Source organism: Mobula hypostoma, chromosome 6 (assembly GCF_963921235.1).
Source record: "Mobula hypostoma chromosome 6, sMobHyp1.1, whole genome shotgun sequence".
Taxonomy (NCBI): domain Eukaryota; kingdom Metazoa; phylum Chordata; class Chondrichthyes; order Myliobatiformes; family Myliobatidae; genus Mobula; species Mobula hypostoma.
In genome coordinates this window covers 161,838,781-161,858,279 of record NC_086102.1, presented here as the reverse complement: position 1 = coordinate 161,858,279, position 19,499 = coordinate 161,838,781, and the positions used below count along the sequence as shown (strand labels likewise).

Sequence of the window (19,499 nt, the reverse complement as noted above, 5' to 3'; positions counted from 1 at the left end):
GTTGTCACTCCAGCTAAAACCTATTAAGTTAACACTGACAAGGGACGGTGGAACTGATCAATTTTGATAGACTTTTATACATGCTGAAATCCGGTGTAAGATGTTAGTTCCATCTGTCACTGCTATGTTAATGTATGCAAAACCAAAAAAATATATTTTTAATTGAAGTGGCATTAAACTATTGCATATTAATTTTCACTGATTGACTTCATTTCCCAAGTGAAAAAGAATAGAAACATTGTTGTTGAAAAGTTCACGTGTGGTCCCTACTTGAGTCTAATTGTGATCCTGGAAGTTTTTAAGAGCTAATCTGATTTACAGTAATGAGACAGTATGGATTAACATTTTGAGTTTTCTCAGTAATTATCCACCAATTTTTCCCCTAACTGATGTGTTGTAAAGAATATCTTGAGGAGCTGTTATACTGCATGTTGTGAATCTCAGCAGCCTTCATTTAAACATGAATCCCCTTTCACAACAAAATGAAGGACTAACCATATCATCATGTCTCTTTTTAGAAATCTTAGAAAACTGTTGACCTCAAGTAGATTTTTTTCCCTTTCCATAAGAGCAAATCATACCTGATGTAGAAATATATCCGGCAATATCTGGGAAACTCTATTCTATACTTTTAGAGATTTAACTTCCATAGTGAGGACAGCTCCTAGTTTGTTTTGTTTTACTAAAGTAGAGCATCCAAATCCCTTCATGACTCCTTATGGCATAGCAGCCTATTCAGCCCGTCAAGTCTGTACCTGCTCCTAGGGGAAACCACATAATCTAGAATCAGGTTTATTAAGTCATAAAATTTGTTGTCTTGTGGCAACATTACAGTGCAGGCATAACAAATTACTGTAAGTTACAATAGAAGTAAGTAAATAGTGCAAATGAGGAATAGTGAGTTGGTGTTCATGGACCATTCAGAAATCCGATGGCTGAGGGAAAGAAGCTGATAATAGCTCGCTGCATTTGGGTCTTCAGGCTTCTGAACCTCCTTTCTGACGTGGTAGTAATGAGAAGAGTCATGTCCAGGATTTTGAGGGTCCTTAATGATGGATGCTGCCTTCTTTAGGAAGATCTCCTCAATGGTGGGGAGGCTGGTGCCAAAGATGGGAATGCCTGAATCTACAGCCCGCTGAAGCCTCTCACGATCCTGGGCACTGGCACCTCCATACCTGATGGCGAAGCGACCAGTCAGAATACTGTTCATGGGAAACAGGCAGATTAATCTTCTTCCCAGTGACATGATTTAATTTTTAGCCCCCATATTGTAGTCCCTGCTTTGCTCTGAAGTAAATCCTCTCACTCCCGACATAAATGCACAAGTGAGCGAGGCACACTGAATTTTAATAGAAAGCCTTATGGAAAATCCATCAAGTCACAAAGTATGGATTTCCTCCACTGTTCATACGTTAAGTGGAAGTGCTAAGGCAATCTGATAAACAGCATTTCATCCGATAGTATACACTGTGCAGCTTGCACAGAGTTGCCTATAGGAGACTTAGCCATCCCTAAAAATGTTTCCCAAATATCTGTAAATTGCTTGTGACGTTGCTAAGTATTAGGTTTTTAAATTTTTTGAACAAAGATATATCTGTGTAAGAATTGAATTATATCGAGTTTGATGCCACCAAATGGTCTGTATGTAGACGTAAAGGTTTTTCTCAGTCTACACAAAATGCTGGAGGAACTCAGCAGGCCAGGCAGCATTTATGGAAAAAAGTACAGTCGAAAAGTACAGAGGGAGGTGATGGGTGGGCAAAAAGATAACATAAGAGAGGGAAAAGGGGATGGGAAATGGTGAAGTGGGGGGAGAGGTGGAGACATTACTGAAAGTTTGAGCAATCGATGTCGCCTCCCTCTGGTGCTCCTCCTCCCTCCCCCTTTTCTTCTTTCTTCCTTGGCCTTCTGTCTCTTTCACGAATCAACTACCAGGCTCTTTGCTTCATCCCTCCTCCTCCAAGTTTCACCTATTGCCTGGTGTTTCTCTCTCTCCCCCTTCCCCCACCTTTCAAATCTACCTCTCAGGTTTTTTTCTCCAGTCCTGCCGAAGGGTTTCAACCTGAAATATCCACTGTACTCTTTTCCATAGATGCTGCCTGGCCTGCTGAGTTCCTCCAGCATTTTGTGTGTGTTGCTCAGATTACAAGCATCTGCAGATTTTCTCTTGTTTCTCAATCTATCTCGCTTAAACGTTATAATAGAAGATTCAAGATTAATTTATTAACAAAGATTGTATAAGTTATACAGCCTTGAGATTTGCTTGCTCACAGGTAGCCACAAAGCAGGAAAGCTTTGTGGCTACTTAATGTATCCCCTATCTAGGATTGTCTTAAATGTCCATAATGTATTAGCCTGCATCACTACCCCCAGCAGTACATTCCACACACTTACTACTCTCTGTATAAAATACCTACATCTGACATCTGCCCTAAACCTTCTTCCACTCACCATAAAAGGATATATGATAATAAAATCAGATAAAGAAAAGAAAGTTAAAGAAAAAAAAGAATAATAAAAGACCAACACTGGATTGGCGGCTAATAGAACAGTAGCCATAACAGAATCAATGAAAGACCATTCTGAAGCTGGTGAGATCATTCATTGATTCTGTAATAGTTATTATTCTATTGTGGAATTATTGAGTATGCCCACAAGTAAATGAATCTCAGGGTTGTAAATGGTGACATTTATGTACTTTCATAATAATGTTACTTTGAACTTTAATAGCTGAACTCATTCATGAATTTCTTCAGGTACAGTGCTAAGCTATTAGTTATTTAGGGCAAGATTTCTAAAAATTGTACATTTTTCATATTTTTACAGTTATTTTACTGATTTTACTTTTGTTATCATTACAAAATACAACAGAACATGCTCAACATCTCATGTTATCATCTTGGTCATCAATTAAAAAATATATTCTGATTTTTTAAATTATAACTTTAATTCTCCAGACCTAAAGAAATTACAATATCACTAGAAATTGTTTTTGATGGGAATAATGAGTGTAATACAGAAGGTTTTCTGTATAAGTATTACAACATGAATTTGAGTAGAGTACTTCCAATTTGAGAGGAGTAATTTGCACCTTTCTGCAATAATCCATTTTGGATCAATGTCTTTAGATTTATCATTTAAAGTTCTTGTCCCCTCTTTTTCGTGATGAATATATGCTAATTTTATGCCTCTTGGTATCTTTTTGTCCCTGCTAGCCCCAGCAGAACAATTTCACACGGCAGCCCTCCATTCCATGCAGTACAAGTCTACCTACTTCCTATAGCAACAGTCAAACCAAAGTTGCAGCATGGTTGCTGGAATCTGAAGAGATGAATAAATGTTCAAAAGGTATTTGGTAAAACATGATGAAGTAGTAATCTATTATCTTGTATCTGATAATGAATATATTAAGAATGTTTCACTTATTTTGGTTGATCTAGACCTTGCACATTGCCAATCAAGTCTGGTGGAACTCAGCAAACTATTACAAAATCTAGAAATTCTACAAAGGACACAGTCAGCTCCAAATTTCACTGACATGCAGGTATGGTTCAATACTCACACTTACTTCAATAATGATTTAATGACACAAAGGTAAGAATAACACAACACTTGAAAAATTAAGGAAACCTTGAGCTTGTATAATCTTCAGGGAGCTAAGTACATTCAATATTTTTGAATAATATTTGTATAAATTAATCCTGGCTTAAGTTATTTTTATTAAAGACAGTAAATGCTGAAAATTTCTGTTTTTATTTTGTGTTTCCAGTACCTTGTAGTTTTAAAATTCTTATTATGTTTGAATTACTATTCAGTAGGTGTACCTGTTACAAAAGTAAAGTACTCCTTGTACTCAGTAATAGTTAATGTGCTCCTTACTTGTTTTCAGAAACATTATCCAAGCAGTGGCTATTACTTTCATTATCAAACATAGTCTTAATTTGCCATCATCCCCTGTAATTTCTGTACTTTATGAGGCCTTAATAGGTTTCAGTTTGCTGACTTTAAAACTCATTTGGTATTTGATCCCCACATCGGTTGCAAATTGGCAATTAATCCTGTGTTAGTAGGTCAAGGATTTAGTCATGACTTTGCTGTTTATGTTTGATTGTTTTAATCAAAGCATGGAAAATTTTCTTAAATCAATTAGTTACCATGAATTAAGTCAGCTGGTTTTGCAAAGGAGCTAAACTTGGAATGCTAAATACAGTGTAATAATATCATGTCAGTAATTAAATGGGAGAGGAATTGAGGTGACGTCATTAAATGCTAAAGCTTGAGTTGACTAACTGTTATCAGGATGCTGAAATTAGATTATAGCTTTCGGCTCATTTCCTGACTTTTTTTTTGGTGTGTGTTCTCTTGGTAAGGAAAGGGATAGTTTAGACAGCAGCTGTGGGTCTAAATATTGGCTACTCAATATGTCCCACGTCTTTATGTGAGGGGAATTGACAATTAGTGACATCATTATAGTTGGTTAATCAAAAAAATACAATGAGAGTCCATTACTGAAACCCAGTAGTTATTCAGTCATTAACTTGTTTCTTTCTGTCATTGTGGAATATCCTGCCAATCTGATTCTGCATTTTATTTCTTAATAAAAGTAATTACATGCTATCCTGGTTTTTATGCATGTTGCTAAATTTAAGTTTGTCTTTGGCTTTAACTCTTTGTATAACATAGGCTAATTGCATAGATATTACAAAGAAAGATAAGCGTGTCACCAGAAGATGGAGGACAAAAAGTGTCAGCAAAGATGGAAAAATGCAGCTTCAGGTATCTCATTTACCTTTATCACTTGTTTGTCTGGTCCAGTTACAATGCATATTTCCAGTGTTGCCCAGTACTAACAAAATTTTTTCAATACTTTGAAAATACTTTAATACTTTCAATACCAGGGTTCGTGGAATTGTTTTCATCTTGGAGTCATTTCAGTGTCAAAATCTTAGCACATGCAAATAAGTTTGTCAGTGAATTGTAATGTTAGTTTATGTATAGTAGTCAGTTGTAATGATGTGTTGTAAGGATGTATAGAACAACTTTGACTTCAGCTCAGAATAAAAAGGGTTCTACTCTACCTACACTTATGACAGTGAGGATGAGTACAGCTCCATATTCAGGTTTACTGATGACGCCACTGTCGTTGACTGAATCAAAGGTGGTGACGAATTGGCATATGGAAGGGAGATAGAAAATGTGGTTGAATGGTACCACAACAACAATCTCTCAGCTACAGGAGGAAGAAACCGACAGTCCATAAGGGATTGGAAGTGGAGAGGGTCAGTTACTTTAAATTCCTTGGTATATTGTTATTTCAGTGGATCTGTCCTTGCAAAGAACATATGGCAGCACCTCTATCTTCTGAGAAGTTTGTGTAGATTCAGGATGGCATCTAAAACTTTGACAAGCTTCTATAAATGCACAGTGGAGAGCATCCAAGCTGATTGCATCATGGCCTAGTGTGGAAACACCAGTGCCCTTGAATGAAAAAGGCCTTCAAAAAGTAATGAATACAGCCCAGCACATTACAGGAAATACCCTCTCCACCACTGAGGAGCACATCAGCAAGGAGAGTTGCCACAAGAAAGCAGCATCCATCATCAAGGACCCTTGCCATCCAGACCATGCTGTCTTCTCACTGCTGCTATTGGGAAGGTGGTACAGAAGCCTTGGGTCCCACTCCACCTGGTTCAAGAATAGTTATTGCTGTTTAACCTTCAGGCTTCTGAATCTGTGTGGATAACTTCACTCACCTCAGCAATCAACTATTCCACCATCTATGGACTGAATTTCAAGGACTGTACAACTCTGTGTTCTCAGTGTGATTATTTCTTTATTGTCATGATGTGCTTTTTTCTTGTGCACATCGTCTGCATGCAGTTTTTCATTGATTGTATTGTGTTTCTTTGCATCGGCTGCAAACGTCTGCTGAGAAATGAATCTCAGGGTCGTATATGGTGACATACACATAATATTGATAATAATTTTACTTTGAACTTTGAAGGTAACATCTAATCAATAGTCTGCTTTTAATTTCCTCAGTGGTCAGCAACACTGTCCACAATAAGCAGTGAACCAAAGCAAATTCATGGTGAAATAAACTACTCTTGAACACATTAATAAGTACTCTCAAAGGCCATGTTTCTATGTTGTAGTATTCTATGATTTTCTGTTCAATAAACAGGAGGAGGTAAAATGCTATTGTCAGACAAATCCTATTAATGTGTCAAATCTGTTTTAAACTCCAAAATTATTGTCACTCTGTGACATCAGTTGCTATTTTATTAGGTACCCTGTACACCTGCTCAATAACACAATCATCTAATCAGCTAAACATGTGACAGGAACTCAATGCATAAAAGAACGCAAACATTGCAGACATGGTCAAAAGGTTCAGTTGTTGTTCAAACCAAGCTTCAGAATGCCAAAGAAATGTGACCCAAGTGACTTTGACTGTGGAATGGTTGTTGGTCCCAGATGGGTTGGTGTGAGTACCTCAGAAACTGCTGGTCTCCTGGGATTTTCATGCACAACAGTTTCTGGAGCTTACAGAGAATGGTGCGAGAAACAAAAAACATCCAGTTCTGTGTTAATGAGAGAGGTCAGAGGAGAAATCTGGATTGGTTCGAGCTGACAGGAAAGTGGCGTAACCCAAATAACCATGCATTGTAACAGTGGTGTGCAGAAGAGCATCTTGGAACGTACAACGCATCAAACCTTGAAGTGGATGGGCTACAGCAGCTGAAGACCACACTGGGTTCCACTCCTGTACCTAATAAAGTGGCCACTGAGTGTAAGATTCCAAAACAGCTGGTCAGAACATGCTGTCAAAGTCCCATCAACGCTGGGTTGTCTAAATGTTGTGTACTTGCTAGTTCTGCTATTGGCCAATGTGCTCCCACATTGGGCTTCATATAGAATCAACTGGCAGAGCATTAATGTTGAGGAATCTGGAGAGACGAGGCTGTAGGTGCTAGAATCTGGAGGAGGAACTCAGCAAGCGGGAGCGTGCAACTCGATCCCCTGACCTCTTCCAGCAGATTGTTTGTTGCTGGGAAATCTGCATTCTGAGTTTGTGCCAGATTGAATCTGGCCATTGATATCAGTGGAATGAACCAGCCAGGAGAGAGAAGAGCAAGTATAAGGTAATTTAAAAATCTTTTTCTGAATTAATTATATTTGTTTTAATTTTACTTTAATTGTTAGCTAAGTATTTTAAATAATTTTAGTTAAAATGTGTATTTTCCTTAAAAAAGCTTTGAATGTTTCCAAATGCTTGAGAGATTTGGAAGTATTGAGAATACTGGCCAACTTTGGTAGCTGGCAAATTCTTGTCTTGTGACTTTGCTGCCTCCCAGTTCCTTTAAGGGTTGAGTTTGTTTTGACCACACCTTACAAAATGGAGTTAACCCAGGCAATGGCATCAACACGGGTGATGCCAACAGGCTCAATACACTGATTAGAAAGGCTGGCTCTGTTAAAGGAGTCAAACTGGCCATCACTGGAGGGTGTGGTAGAACAAAGGACCCTTGGAAAATCCTGGGAATCCTGGACAATGTTTCTCACCCTCTGCATGCCACCTTGGCTGAGCAAAGGAAAACTTTTAGTCATAGACTAAGACAACTGTGCTGCTCCAAAGAGCACAATATGAGGCGATTCTTACCCACGGCCATTAGGCTCTGTAATGAGTCAGTCTACAGCTGGGCAAGTGATGACCCCCTCCTGTTTGAGGTAACTTATTTTTTATTCTTTCTCACTTCTCTTTAATATTTGTATATCTGTGCACCTGTAATGCTACTGTGACACTATAATTTCCTTTGAGATCAATGAAGTATCTATCTAAGTATTGCAAAGCATCGTCATTGTGCAGGGCTGTACCATTTTGGTGTGGAATGGCACTTACCAGCAAACTGTCATGGGGGGAATCTGTAAAATATCTTAATCTTTTTTTTTACAAAATGGTATTTCTCATGGTAACATCCTTATTCGTATCTGAAGTTTATAATGCTAATTGCCACCATTGTGAGAAATGAGGGAAAAATAGTGGGACAAAAGACGAGGAATAAAGTCCCCAATTTATACTTATTATTTTAATACGCCTCTTAAATTACTTTGACTCAAAGGACCTCTTCTGAGATGTGTTTGGCTGGCAGCTATTCTTATGTTCCTTGTAATAAGTGGGCAATTATTTAAATTAACAAAATTGTGTGCAACATCTATGAGGCACAGTGCATATTCTGAAAGGGCATTAATTTAGATAGTTATAACTGGTGAAATTTTTTTTCTCCAAATGAGTTATTGTAATGCAGGACTTTGACCGCTGAAACTAATCTCCCTGACTTGCCTTCACATTCCTCAGAGCATCATTCTTGAAAGTTGTGCTTCATTTCTTCTAGAATGTTCAGGTGAATGTAAGCATTCTCAAATAATAAGAACAGAAAAGGCTAGAAACACACTGAAGGTCAGGTTGTATCTGTGCAGAGAGAAGCAAAACTCAGGTTGATCACTTTTTGTTAGTTTTTAAATTTTGTATACATGTTCTACTTCCATTCACAAGTACAGTACTGCGCAAAAGTCTTGGGCACATACATATAGCTAGGTTGCCTAAGTCTTTTGCACAGTACTGTGTTTGTCAATGTGGAGTGGAGAGTGAGTTTGTAAATCTGGTTGGAACAAAGGATGTTGGGAAAGACGAGGGTGGAACACCACGGGAGGGGAATGTGACAGGTGGCAAAGAAAGAGTGCCGGGGAAGGAGGTGAAGAAGGTGTAGACACACTCAGCCCTGTGACACAAGGCAAAGTCATTCGATTCCAAACAAATGGTTTATTGATCATTACAGAATGTCTCTCTAGTGTTCCTTGCTTTCTCCCCTCTCCCTTACCCTTTTCCTAACCATCATTCCCCTCTCCCTGACCCCTTCCCACTTTCAGTCCACAGTAGAGACCCATATCAGAATCAGGTTTGTCATCACTTACTTATGTCATGAAATTTGTTTTTTTTTTGCGGCAGTAGTACAGTGCGGTATATAAAATTGCTACAGTACTGTGCAAATGTCTTAGGCATCTTAGCTATATATAAGTGTCTAAGAATTTTGCACAATATAAGACATTCTTTTTGTAAGGGTATTGGAAAGAGATCCAGACAACAAACTGATCTGCAGATGCAATAATTGATTTATGTAATCAGACTTTTGCCAACTTTCTTGGCCGATCTCACACCCTCCCTGCAATCGATGGTTGGTTTGGCATCAAGGAGACTTGACCACAGATTGTGACAGGGCAGTGCAGAAATATCATTATTTCGCTTCAGTACTTAGCCTGGAGGTAGAACAGGTGGATATTGGATGGGATGACTCTAGATATGTGCATTAGCAGAAGAAATAAATATCTTATATAAATTAATCAAATTTCGAGGATAAAACCATTTAATCTGGATGGATACCATAGATTAATTTAGAAACAATGTAATAGGCATTCCTACACATTTTTAATAATTCTTTTAGAAAAGATGTTTTGCCAGATAGCTGATGTAGTGCCTATATTTAAGAAAAGTGTTGAAACATTTATCAGAGTTATAACAATAGCTTAACATTGATGTTAGGAAAAATAATGGAATCCACTGTAAAGTAGGCAATAGAAGACTACATGGAGAAACAATATACATTAATGATTAGTCAACAAAAAAGGAAAAGTTTGCTTGAACAACACTTGACATTGTTGAAGTGGATCCTGGTGGACAAGATAGTGATAATGCAGTAGATGTAGTTAATCTAGATTGTTAAAAGGCCTTTAGTAAGGTACCCAATAATAAACTAATGAATAAGGTAAGAGACTGCAGAGTTGAAGACGCGACAAAATGGATTGTTGGTTTCAAGGCAGGAAGTGGATAATGGGAGTGAACAGTAGCTATACACAGTGGAAAAAGGTGGATGATTGTGTTACAGAAGGATCACTGTGGATTCCATAATGAGTTGTAACAGTCTGACTTGGGAATCAGTTACACTATGTCTAAATTTGGAGCTCCTTCCAAATTCAGAGACGGTATCAATATGAGGAAGATTGTTATACAAGGACATGGTTAAGCTTGCAAATGGGAAAGCAATTGGTAGATGAGGTTCAATACAATAAGTACAAAGGAATAATAGGGATGTTGCTTAGGACATGGAAGTGCAAGTCTTGGTTGAGATGGAGGTGAAAACCAACAATCCAAATGGTGGGGTTTAATTCTAGGTGGATATAATTGAAAAATACAGAAGTAATTCTACACTTGTGTTTAAGCCATGCTTGGAGGTCTGCATACATTTCTGGCTACAACATTTTTATTATAATTTCTTGGGATTTGAGTGTTATTGGCAAGGCTGGCATTTACAGTATTTCTCATTCCTAATTACACTTGAGAAAGTGGTGGTGCGTACCCTTCTAGAAACATTACAATCCTTCTAGTGAACATACTCCCACCATGGTGTAGGGAATTCCAGGATTTAGTCTGATGTTGAGGGACTGACCGTATAAATCCAAGTTAGGGTATTGTTGGGTTTGGTGAGAAATCTATAAGCAACTGTTCGCCAATAAACCTGATCTTGTCCGTACTTACAGTTCTGGTCATGGGTTTGGAACGTGTTGTCAGAGTAGCCAGAGTAAGTGGCACACACTTCAGTCACCCCATACCATGCTGGCAGGATTGAACGTTTAAGGTATTTTCTGGGATGCCAATCAAATAGGCTGTTTTGTCATGGATGTTAAAACTCCTTTCACCTGAAAAATGTGGAGCATTCCCTTTTGCTTCTACATGCCTTGTAGATGGTGGAAATATTTCACAATATCAGGCAATGTATCACGAGCTCAGCCTCTAACTGCCTTTGAATCCACAGTCAGTCCAGTTAAGTTTCATGGCAATGATGACTCTCAGAATGTTGATGGTGGGACAGTCAGTAATGGTAATGGTAAGGTTGGGTTGTTAGGCATCATTTTCTTGGCACTTATAATTGACTGGCATTTCCATAGTACTTGTCATTTATTAGTCCACACCAGCATATTGTTTAGACTGCATTGCACACAGGCATGAATTACTCCATCAAGGAGTTACAAGTGAAACTGAACATTGTGCAATCTTACGACAGGAGACTCAAATGGTTCTTAAATGGAGCACTTGGTTCTTCGTGGTTCTTAATCCAACAATAGAATTGGATTAAATGGCCTGTTTTGTGCTACAGGTTTTAGGTAATCCAATGTAATCTTTGTGGTCCTACACATCTATAGTTGAAATGAATTGTGAAGGGATTTATTCAGTTCAGTATTGTAAAGCTGCCCCTACTTGCCTCTAGAAGTATTGACAGGATTTGCTTACAGACAATCTGCACTTCCCACAATTTCCGTCGTTAGAAACCAGTCTCATCTGCTTGTGATTGCCTGCTCCAATAGCAGTGTCCCCTTTCAGCGTGCACCTCCCTTATCCCACTTACTGCAGATGAGGCACTCCTCTTGGATGTCCAGTCTGTTGAATGTAGGTTTGCCAATATTGTAGTCCAGCAATTGGGGGAAGATTGCGGAAATTGGTGTGGGGTCTGTATAATATAACTCTGGAAGCAATCTAGACTCAGTGGACCAAACAGTGCACTATAACCCATATAGGAAATGATACCAAATAAGCTGAAGGTGAGAAATGAATTAGAACATAGGATTTGTCATTTTCCTGTTTCTGATACCAGGCCACCAAATTGTTAAGAATGGGTCCCAAGGACAGGGCAAATTAACAAGGGACTAGAGTTCTTACCTCGGGTCTTCAATTGCAACGAACATAGTGGTGCTTCCCACAACCACAACAGCCCTGTTTTGTTTAAGCAATTATGGTGGACCTGGGGATTCCCAGGCTTGGCCGCGTTAGTTTTAAGGAGAAATTGGTTTTCTTACCACTGCCATAAGGCATTGACTTCTTTCCTTTCAAATATGTAAAGTCCTGTAAAATACAGGAAGGCTGGCACCCCTAGTTAAATAAAGAATATGCCTCTTCATCTAATAGCAGTAATGAGCAGCATATTTTGTACAGGGAGCATAATTTTGAAGCAGATGAATTCAAAGAAATTGAGAAAACATTTCATTGCTTTAAATTACAAGTAGTTAAAACTTTGACCTAATAGATAACGGCTGTATCCAATCTGTTACTGAGTAAGGACCACTGTGCCTCATTCTAGACTTGCGTCCCTGCTTGTTCTCATGGCAGTCTCTTGTGTTATGTTATCTCCTTTGGGTATAAATTAAATAACATTTAATTCATACTACCAATACATTTACATATCAGTTCAATGAATGTTCATGTTATGGGCTGACTACTGATGACACTGTTCAGATCTTTAACTGTTTGCCTTATTCCTGATTTAAGGATTTTGGCACTTTTCTGTTTTCCAATGCACGGAAGAATGTGCTACTTTTATCTCCTGGTTCCCAGGGTAGCTGAGATAGCATAAGCAGCAGGCAAAATGCATTGTCATGGTGCACAGTTTTCTAATGAATAGTTTATAGGCAAGACCAGCATCTGTTGTCATTGCTCAGTTTCAGATACTCTGCCTAAAGCAAGGGATTCTGATTAGGTTTTTTTTGGGGGGGGGGGTGAGTGTAACATGTGTTCTTGAGTTAAACTATGACAGTACAGAAATTATAGCTGTAGAAGTAGAGCCGTCTGTCATACTGGGCTTCAGTAAGATAGCTGACCGCTACTAGTTAATCTTATCCAGCATTGAGGATATCTTCAAAAGGTAGTGCCAACCAAGATAGCGGCATCTATCTTCAGGGTCCCCCAACCATCCAGGACTCGCTCCCTTTTCCATTACTACATCAGCTGTTCCTAAAGCATGAGCGTAGGTGTTCGGGCTCCTGTATCTTCTCCCCGATGAAGCTACAGGAGTCTGAACACCCCACTTCCCTTCTCTCATCAGATTTCTGAATGGTCCATAAAATCTAACTCACTATTCCTCTTTTGCACTATTTTGATTGTAAGTTATAGTAACGTTTTATCTCTCACACTGCATTGTTGCCACAAAGTAATAAATTTCACAACATATTCGGTGATAGGAAACTGATTCCGATTATCATTTGGATTTTTTTCTCTATTTCTTGTTTTTTTTTAAATTTCAGAATCCAGTATCCGCAGTCATTTTATTTTTATTTTTTGTAGTTGCATCAGGTTTTTTAACGTCCACACCCATCAGATTTAAAGATATTCACACAGGAAGTTATCAAGCATTAAAGATAAAGATTAGCTGTACTTGTCATTTGTACATCAAAGCATACAGTGAAATGTGTCACTTCTGCTGGGGGCAGAATAGTGTCCCTATGCATCCACGCCAACATAGCACGCTCATAACTCGCCAACCTAACCCTAACCACACATCCTTGGAATGTGGGAGGAAACCCAGGCAATAACGGGGAGACAATACAAACTCCTTGCAGTCAGTGGCGAAAATCAATCCCTGGTCATTAATTGCTGGTGCTGTAAAGCGATTGTGCTAACTGCTACACTCAATAGTGTACAAGACAGGATGAGATAAGGAAAATGGAGAGAGAAAAAAGCAAAGTATGCTGAATAGGGGAAAATTGGAATGTGGTTGAGTGAGGAAGACAAGCTGGGAATGGGAAGGAGGTCATAGATAATGAAGAAAATAGAGGCAGAGTTTAAATTGATATTGCCGGGTACAATAGAATTCTATGTGTGCTTTTGTGTTTTTAGGAAACTGAACTACGCTGCTGTTTTCCTGATTCTTTTTCTATAATCCATTCAAATATAGTCCACTCGTTAGAACAGCAGACTGATGAATTAATCTTAGAAAGTCAAGAGAGAGTGTGTCAGTGAAAATTTCTTTGAGAAAAAAGAGACCAAAGTATAGGCCTGGGAAGGGATGAAGGGGAAATTCCAAATAAAAACAGAAATTTTTGGAAAAACTCAGCAGGTTATCAGGAAATTGCAGCCTGACAACTTCCAAGAAACAAAAATTATATTAGAAATGCTACCTTAGCGTAATTTTGAGAGACTCTCAAATAATGTCATCATAAACTGCAGTCACGCTGATGAAAAACTCACCAGAAAAAATGCAACTTAATTGTTTTCCTAAATGACCATGATAAATAAAAGAACAATAGATTACAAATCAGTGAATTATATTTTTTAAATATTTCTGTTTTCTGGCTGAAATGATGTTGAATGCGTTACAAAGTTAATGTGTTGGTACTTACAGGTTCCCTCCGGTGCTACTATGTCTCCCCTTCGCTTGCACTCTTCCAACCCCAATCTATGTGCTGACATCGGAGAATACCCAATACAACCAAGTCCACTATCAGAGTTCCCTGATTCCTTCGCGGAGTTCACTAAACTTCAAGAAGAATTTTGTCTTATTGCGCAGAAAGGTAACTTTAATGCAAGGATCTTCCTACTAAACAAATTTGTAACTCCATGTGGACTAAGATGGCCATTAACTCGTGCAGGAATAAATGGCCTCTCTGTTTTACTGCAGCATCTTAAATGATACATCTCTCTCAACTTATGAAAATTAAAACAGTTGATGATGTGCTTTTCCAGATGCTAAGTACGATATTATTGTAAATGTATGGCACATTTCTTTGGCTTGGTGTTTTTTTAAAACAAAATTCTTTTAGTTCAGTTGAGGTAATGCAAGAATATCACATAGATTAAGCCTGAGCCATAACCTTATCAATTCTTTTTCATTGATAAAATGATCCCGTGAAGGGTGCCATGGTACCATAGTGGTTGGCACTTGATCTTCAGTGACTTGCAAACACCACACCTGGATGGTTTCTTTATAGTTGCTGGCAACTTCAATCGTGCTAACTTAGAAACAGTCCTGTCTAAATTCCAAGAGTATGTTGACTTTGCTACCTGAGGTGAGAACACCTTAGTCCTGGTTTATACCAACATCCCTGGTGCATATGAAGACTGCTGAACTCCCTGCCCCCACTCTGGTCTCATCATGCATGAAGCACAGGTAGTATTATACTGTTCACATTTTAACTAGTGTGGCCAATGCACCTTTTTATTTGTTAGCTTATTTGTGGTAATATTACTTAATGTGTGACGTGTGCGAGTTCCATGTACTATGTTGCGCACCTTGGTCCAAAAGAATATTGTTTCGTTTGGCAGTATACATGTGTACAAGTGAATGACAATAAACTTAAACTTGAACTTGATTACAGCTGGAGGCACTGGAGTTCAGAGTTCAATTCTGGTGCCCTCTGTAGGGAGCTTGTACGTTCTCTCCATGACCATGTGGGCTTCCAATGGGTGATCCACTTTCTTCCCACAGTCTAAAGCTGTACTGGCCAGGAGGTTCATTGGGCATTGTAAATTGTCCCGTGATTAGTTGGGTTGCTGGGTGAGGTGGTTTGTTGCACCAGAAGTCCCTGTTCCACACTGTATCTCGAAATAAATAGATTCTCTGCCCTGCCAAGAAATGTTATGGATTAATTAATAGAATATTGTAATGATGCTTTTTTTTTCTTGGCCTCTGTTAATTTTATAAAATATTACTTGAAGCGGATCAATAAATGAGATATATAGATTGCATCACAAAATAATTATTTCAGGAAAATATGGGTGCATGTGTGCACCCAGCTATTACTTTCAATAAAAAATTAAAATTATAACATTGTTTAATAATATGAAATAAATGTACGTTGCCATCATCTGTTTGCCCTACAGGAATAAAGATCAAATGATAATATTGCACCACTAACCAAGTGAGTGAAGGCTAAAATAATAACCAGATTTTACAGCTAACATTAAGATTCTTCAGAAAATATAAACACCTTGAATACTATAAATTAGAAGATACTTTATTGGCCGAAATGAAGATCTTTAAATTTTCATTGTTTCTGAATTGGAAGAAATCTGAGAAGTATTAGAACAATCCATTTAGTTTAGATTTATCTGATGTAATATTTTGTAGTCAGCTGCATCTTTTAGCTGATTTTTATTGGTTTCCTCAGATAATTTTCCACAATCATTAGCTTTACATTGCACAGCTTCAGTTTTTTTTAAGCCTGTCAGGACCGAGGTATTGGGTCTGACTACTGTTGAGTAGTTTACATCGCTGATGGATTCTCATAACCATACCCTATGGACAGATTCCAAGCTAGCCACAAAAGTTACCTGAGTAATTTCTGCTGGTACTATAAGTAATCTTGTATAAATAAACTAGCAAAATGGAACTGGATATTTCTGTCATTTTTACTCTCTGTAGTATTTTTCTCTGTTTTCCCACAGTGCAGTGTCTTTTAAAGTCTGCCTTCAACACAGTAGCAATCGAAAAGGAGAAGTTGAAGCAAATGCTCTTGGAGCAAGAACATTCTGGCCACAGTTCTCAGTTCTTCACTCTTAGGAGAACTCTTTCCCAGGTACAGTATACAGAGAAAATTGTAGGTCCAAGAAAGTGATCATTTGTGGTGTGGACATTGATCCTGTCTATAGACTACTTTGTGAATCTTGTTGTCAAAACTCAATTGAAACCATTACTTTTGATTGTGTGTTTCAAAATAGAGGCTCTGATGCACATCCCAACGGCGCAAGTTTTCAGCTGCACTTAATGTACAATGGGGTTATCCCTGGTGTAGAAAACAGGATTTTGTTTGTGTTTTATGCTTTTTGTGACTTCATTATATTAAGCAAGCCTTGGTATTCTGAGCATTGTTGTGACAAGATCCTCAGCTGATGGATGCTCCAACAACTTCTTCCTGCAGTTGTTTTCCTCCATTTTATTCTTGTCAGAAGATCAGTGACGGGTTTCTGTCGTCTTCAGCTACGGTTCTTTTTTGCAACACAGTGTTATATAGGATATAGCGTGCTTTTGTCATCTGGACACTCTAGAAAGTGCAGAATGAAGCACGTTTTCAGATCTGTCCAAGCCTCATGAATCACAGCTTCAACATTTCAGTAGCTGCTCAGTGATGCTTTTGGTGGCTATGCTACTTTTGTTAGTGAGTTCCTTTCAAGGTGGCATGACCAAGATTGGAAGGGTGTTTCCCTTTATATCTGTTTGTCAGTCCCTGAGTTTGTTTCCTGAACCAAAACGATGCAAGGTTTGGGTGTGAGGTCTTCGTGGCTGCACGTGTATGTGCTAGTGCAAGTCTTGCTGGATCTGTTCATGAGGTTGTGCACTAGCTGTTGCTTAATAATCAGACGTAGCTTGTGTTTTACAAAAATTCCAGAGTTTGTATTATTTGCAGTGCCAGGTATGATACCCTGTACCAGTGGGAATCTAGTGAGGGAGATGTATCCATTTGCACATTTTCTTTATTTGCTATCATTAGTGGAGTAGATATTATTGTCAGCCCCTGACTTAATAAAAAAAAATCTACCTACCTTGTTTGTCTTGGCTATGGCCTACCAGAAATGTCCAGAAAGGTGAGAAAGTTTGGGGTGATAGACTGTAGATCTTGTGACGTGGTTAAGGCCTCCTTCATCTCTTTCGTGTGCCTCTCACCTCTCACACCTGTCATTTGTTGATACTAATCCTGCCACACCTCGTTTGTCATTGCTACCGTGACTGATGATGGTCGATCTCATCTGTCATCTGTCAGACATGTCCAGCAAACATCACAATCTGGTCTTGTCATTTGAAAACCTTAAAGACTGAAAATTGCAACATTGCTCTCTGTCGAACACTTGCCAAAGAGGGCTCATACACCAGCTGCTTCGGGTGGAAGAGTGACAAGTTTGAATAACTGTATGGATTGTTGCCAGCCTCTTTTGCCTGGTCACTTTCCCAAGTTCTGGAAAACCCATGCAGCATGTTAGATTTAGAGCCAAGTTAAAGCTATCTCTCCTTCAGACTTTGATTACATCACTCTTTCCGTGCCTTTAACAAATAACTAAATCCTCGACTATGCAAGCAAGTAAATCTCTATTAGGTGAAAATTTTTAAAAAACTCAAATACAGGAAATCTAAAATGAAAACAAACGCTGAAAATACTCAGCAGAGCACATCTATGGGAAGAGAAATAAAGGAAACATTTCAGGACAAGGATACTTTGTCAGAACTGAGAAAGAAAAATAACAATTAAACTTGAGCAACATGTACAAAATGCTAGAGGAACTCAGCAGGTTAGGAAGTACCTGTGGAGAGGAATAAACAATCGATGTTACTAGCTGAGACTTTTCATCAGTACGTCAGTGTGTACTGTTCCACCTGACAGTGGTTGTATCAGTGATGAGTTGAGAAACCATTTGAAAAATTGACATTTTAACCCTTTAGGAGGTGACACCCCCTCTGCATGATTCCCAGCCTCTAACCTGCCCTTGTAGCACCAGCGCATATGTGGCTGACCCAGGCTACTAGTGGTAGGGAATTCATCAGTGGTGGAACTTCAATGGTAAATGACTAGTCACTGTCTTAATGGAGGTAGTCATGACTTGGCAATGCCTGAAAGGTTTTCCAAGACTTACTGCATTCAAGCATATTCTGCATCATTTGCTGAGGAGCTGCAAATAGAATAGAACATTATGCAATCATTAATGAGTATTCCTCCTCTGACCTTGTATGGAAGCAAGGTCATCAGTAAAGCAATCAAGTCACTCCCACCATCACCTTTGGAATTCATCTGTCCAATCCACACTTGGCATGACTATGATGATCTAACCTGAAAAGTTGATAAGAATCTTGTATGTTTCGGTAAGATTGTCTCTCAGTGCTCTAGAGGATCTAGGCCCCACCCTGGAATTTTTCTCTGCACCCCATTTCCAAATTCCAAGGATCAGTTCGATGACTCCATCAGGAGTACAACTTGTATAGATAGCAGAACAATGTTCAGTTTCTCGAATGCAACACACAAAATGCTAGAGGAGCTCATCAGTTCAGGCAGCATCTTGACTTGAGACATTTCCCTCCATTGATGCTGCCTGGCCCACTGAGTTCTTCCATTTTCTGTTCACTTCACATTTCCAGCATCTGCAGTCTTTCTTGTGTCTACAATTTTCCAAGTGCAGATTCACTATGCCCTGTATAATCACAGTTAATCATCTTACAATACAGGCCAACGTACTCTTTGACTTCCTAATTCTTTACTGTATTTGTATGTTAACGTTCAATAATTCACATAAAATATCACCCAGTCCCTCTGAAAACTAACTGAACAGTGAGCCATTTTAAAATGCACATTTCTTTTTCTGTCACTTCTGTCAATGAAAATATATATGTGGTATATGCAAGATTCCATCTGCCATTTCCTCACCCATTCCATTACTTAGACCTTGAAGATATGTCTGTGTTATGCAACTCTATATCACACCTGCATTTGTCATCATGTCTGTCATCCAGATTATTGATAGGCAGTGGACAGCTGTGGCCCCAATAATGACCCCTTCCCACCTGACTAATTGCAAACTCCCACCTTGAAAATTACTCTTTTATTCCCATTCCTCAACTGCCTATCACCTCCCTCTGGTGCTCCTTCTTCCCTTTCACCCATTGCCCACTGCCTATATAAAATTTTCCAAG

General features: G+C 38.7%; 1 protein-coding gene across 4 annotated transcripts in view; it reads left to right on the top strand.

Moving 5' to 3' along the window:
* Positions 1–19,499, top strand: part of osbpl6 (oxysterol binding protein-like 6) — a 161,699-nt gene that overhangs the window by 86,526 nt on the left and 55,674 nt on the right. For 3 of the 4 annotated variants that reach the window (XM_063052095.1, XM_063052094.1, XM_063052093.1), the window contains exons 7-11: positions 3,216–3,348; positions 3,441–3,544; positions 4,684–4,776; positions 14,229–14,397; positions 16,271–16,401. In XM_063052095.1, coding sequence (XP_062908165.1) covers positions 3,216–3,348; positions 3,441–3,544; positions 4,684–4,776; positions 14,229–14,397; positions 16,271–16,401 — 630 coding nt within the window. The remainder of the gene's footprint in view (positions 1–3,215; positions 3,349–3,440; positions 3,545–4,683; positions 4,777–14,228; positions 14,398–16,270; positions 16,402–19,499) is intronic. The other variant, XM_063052096.1, reaches the window with a different exon arrangement.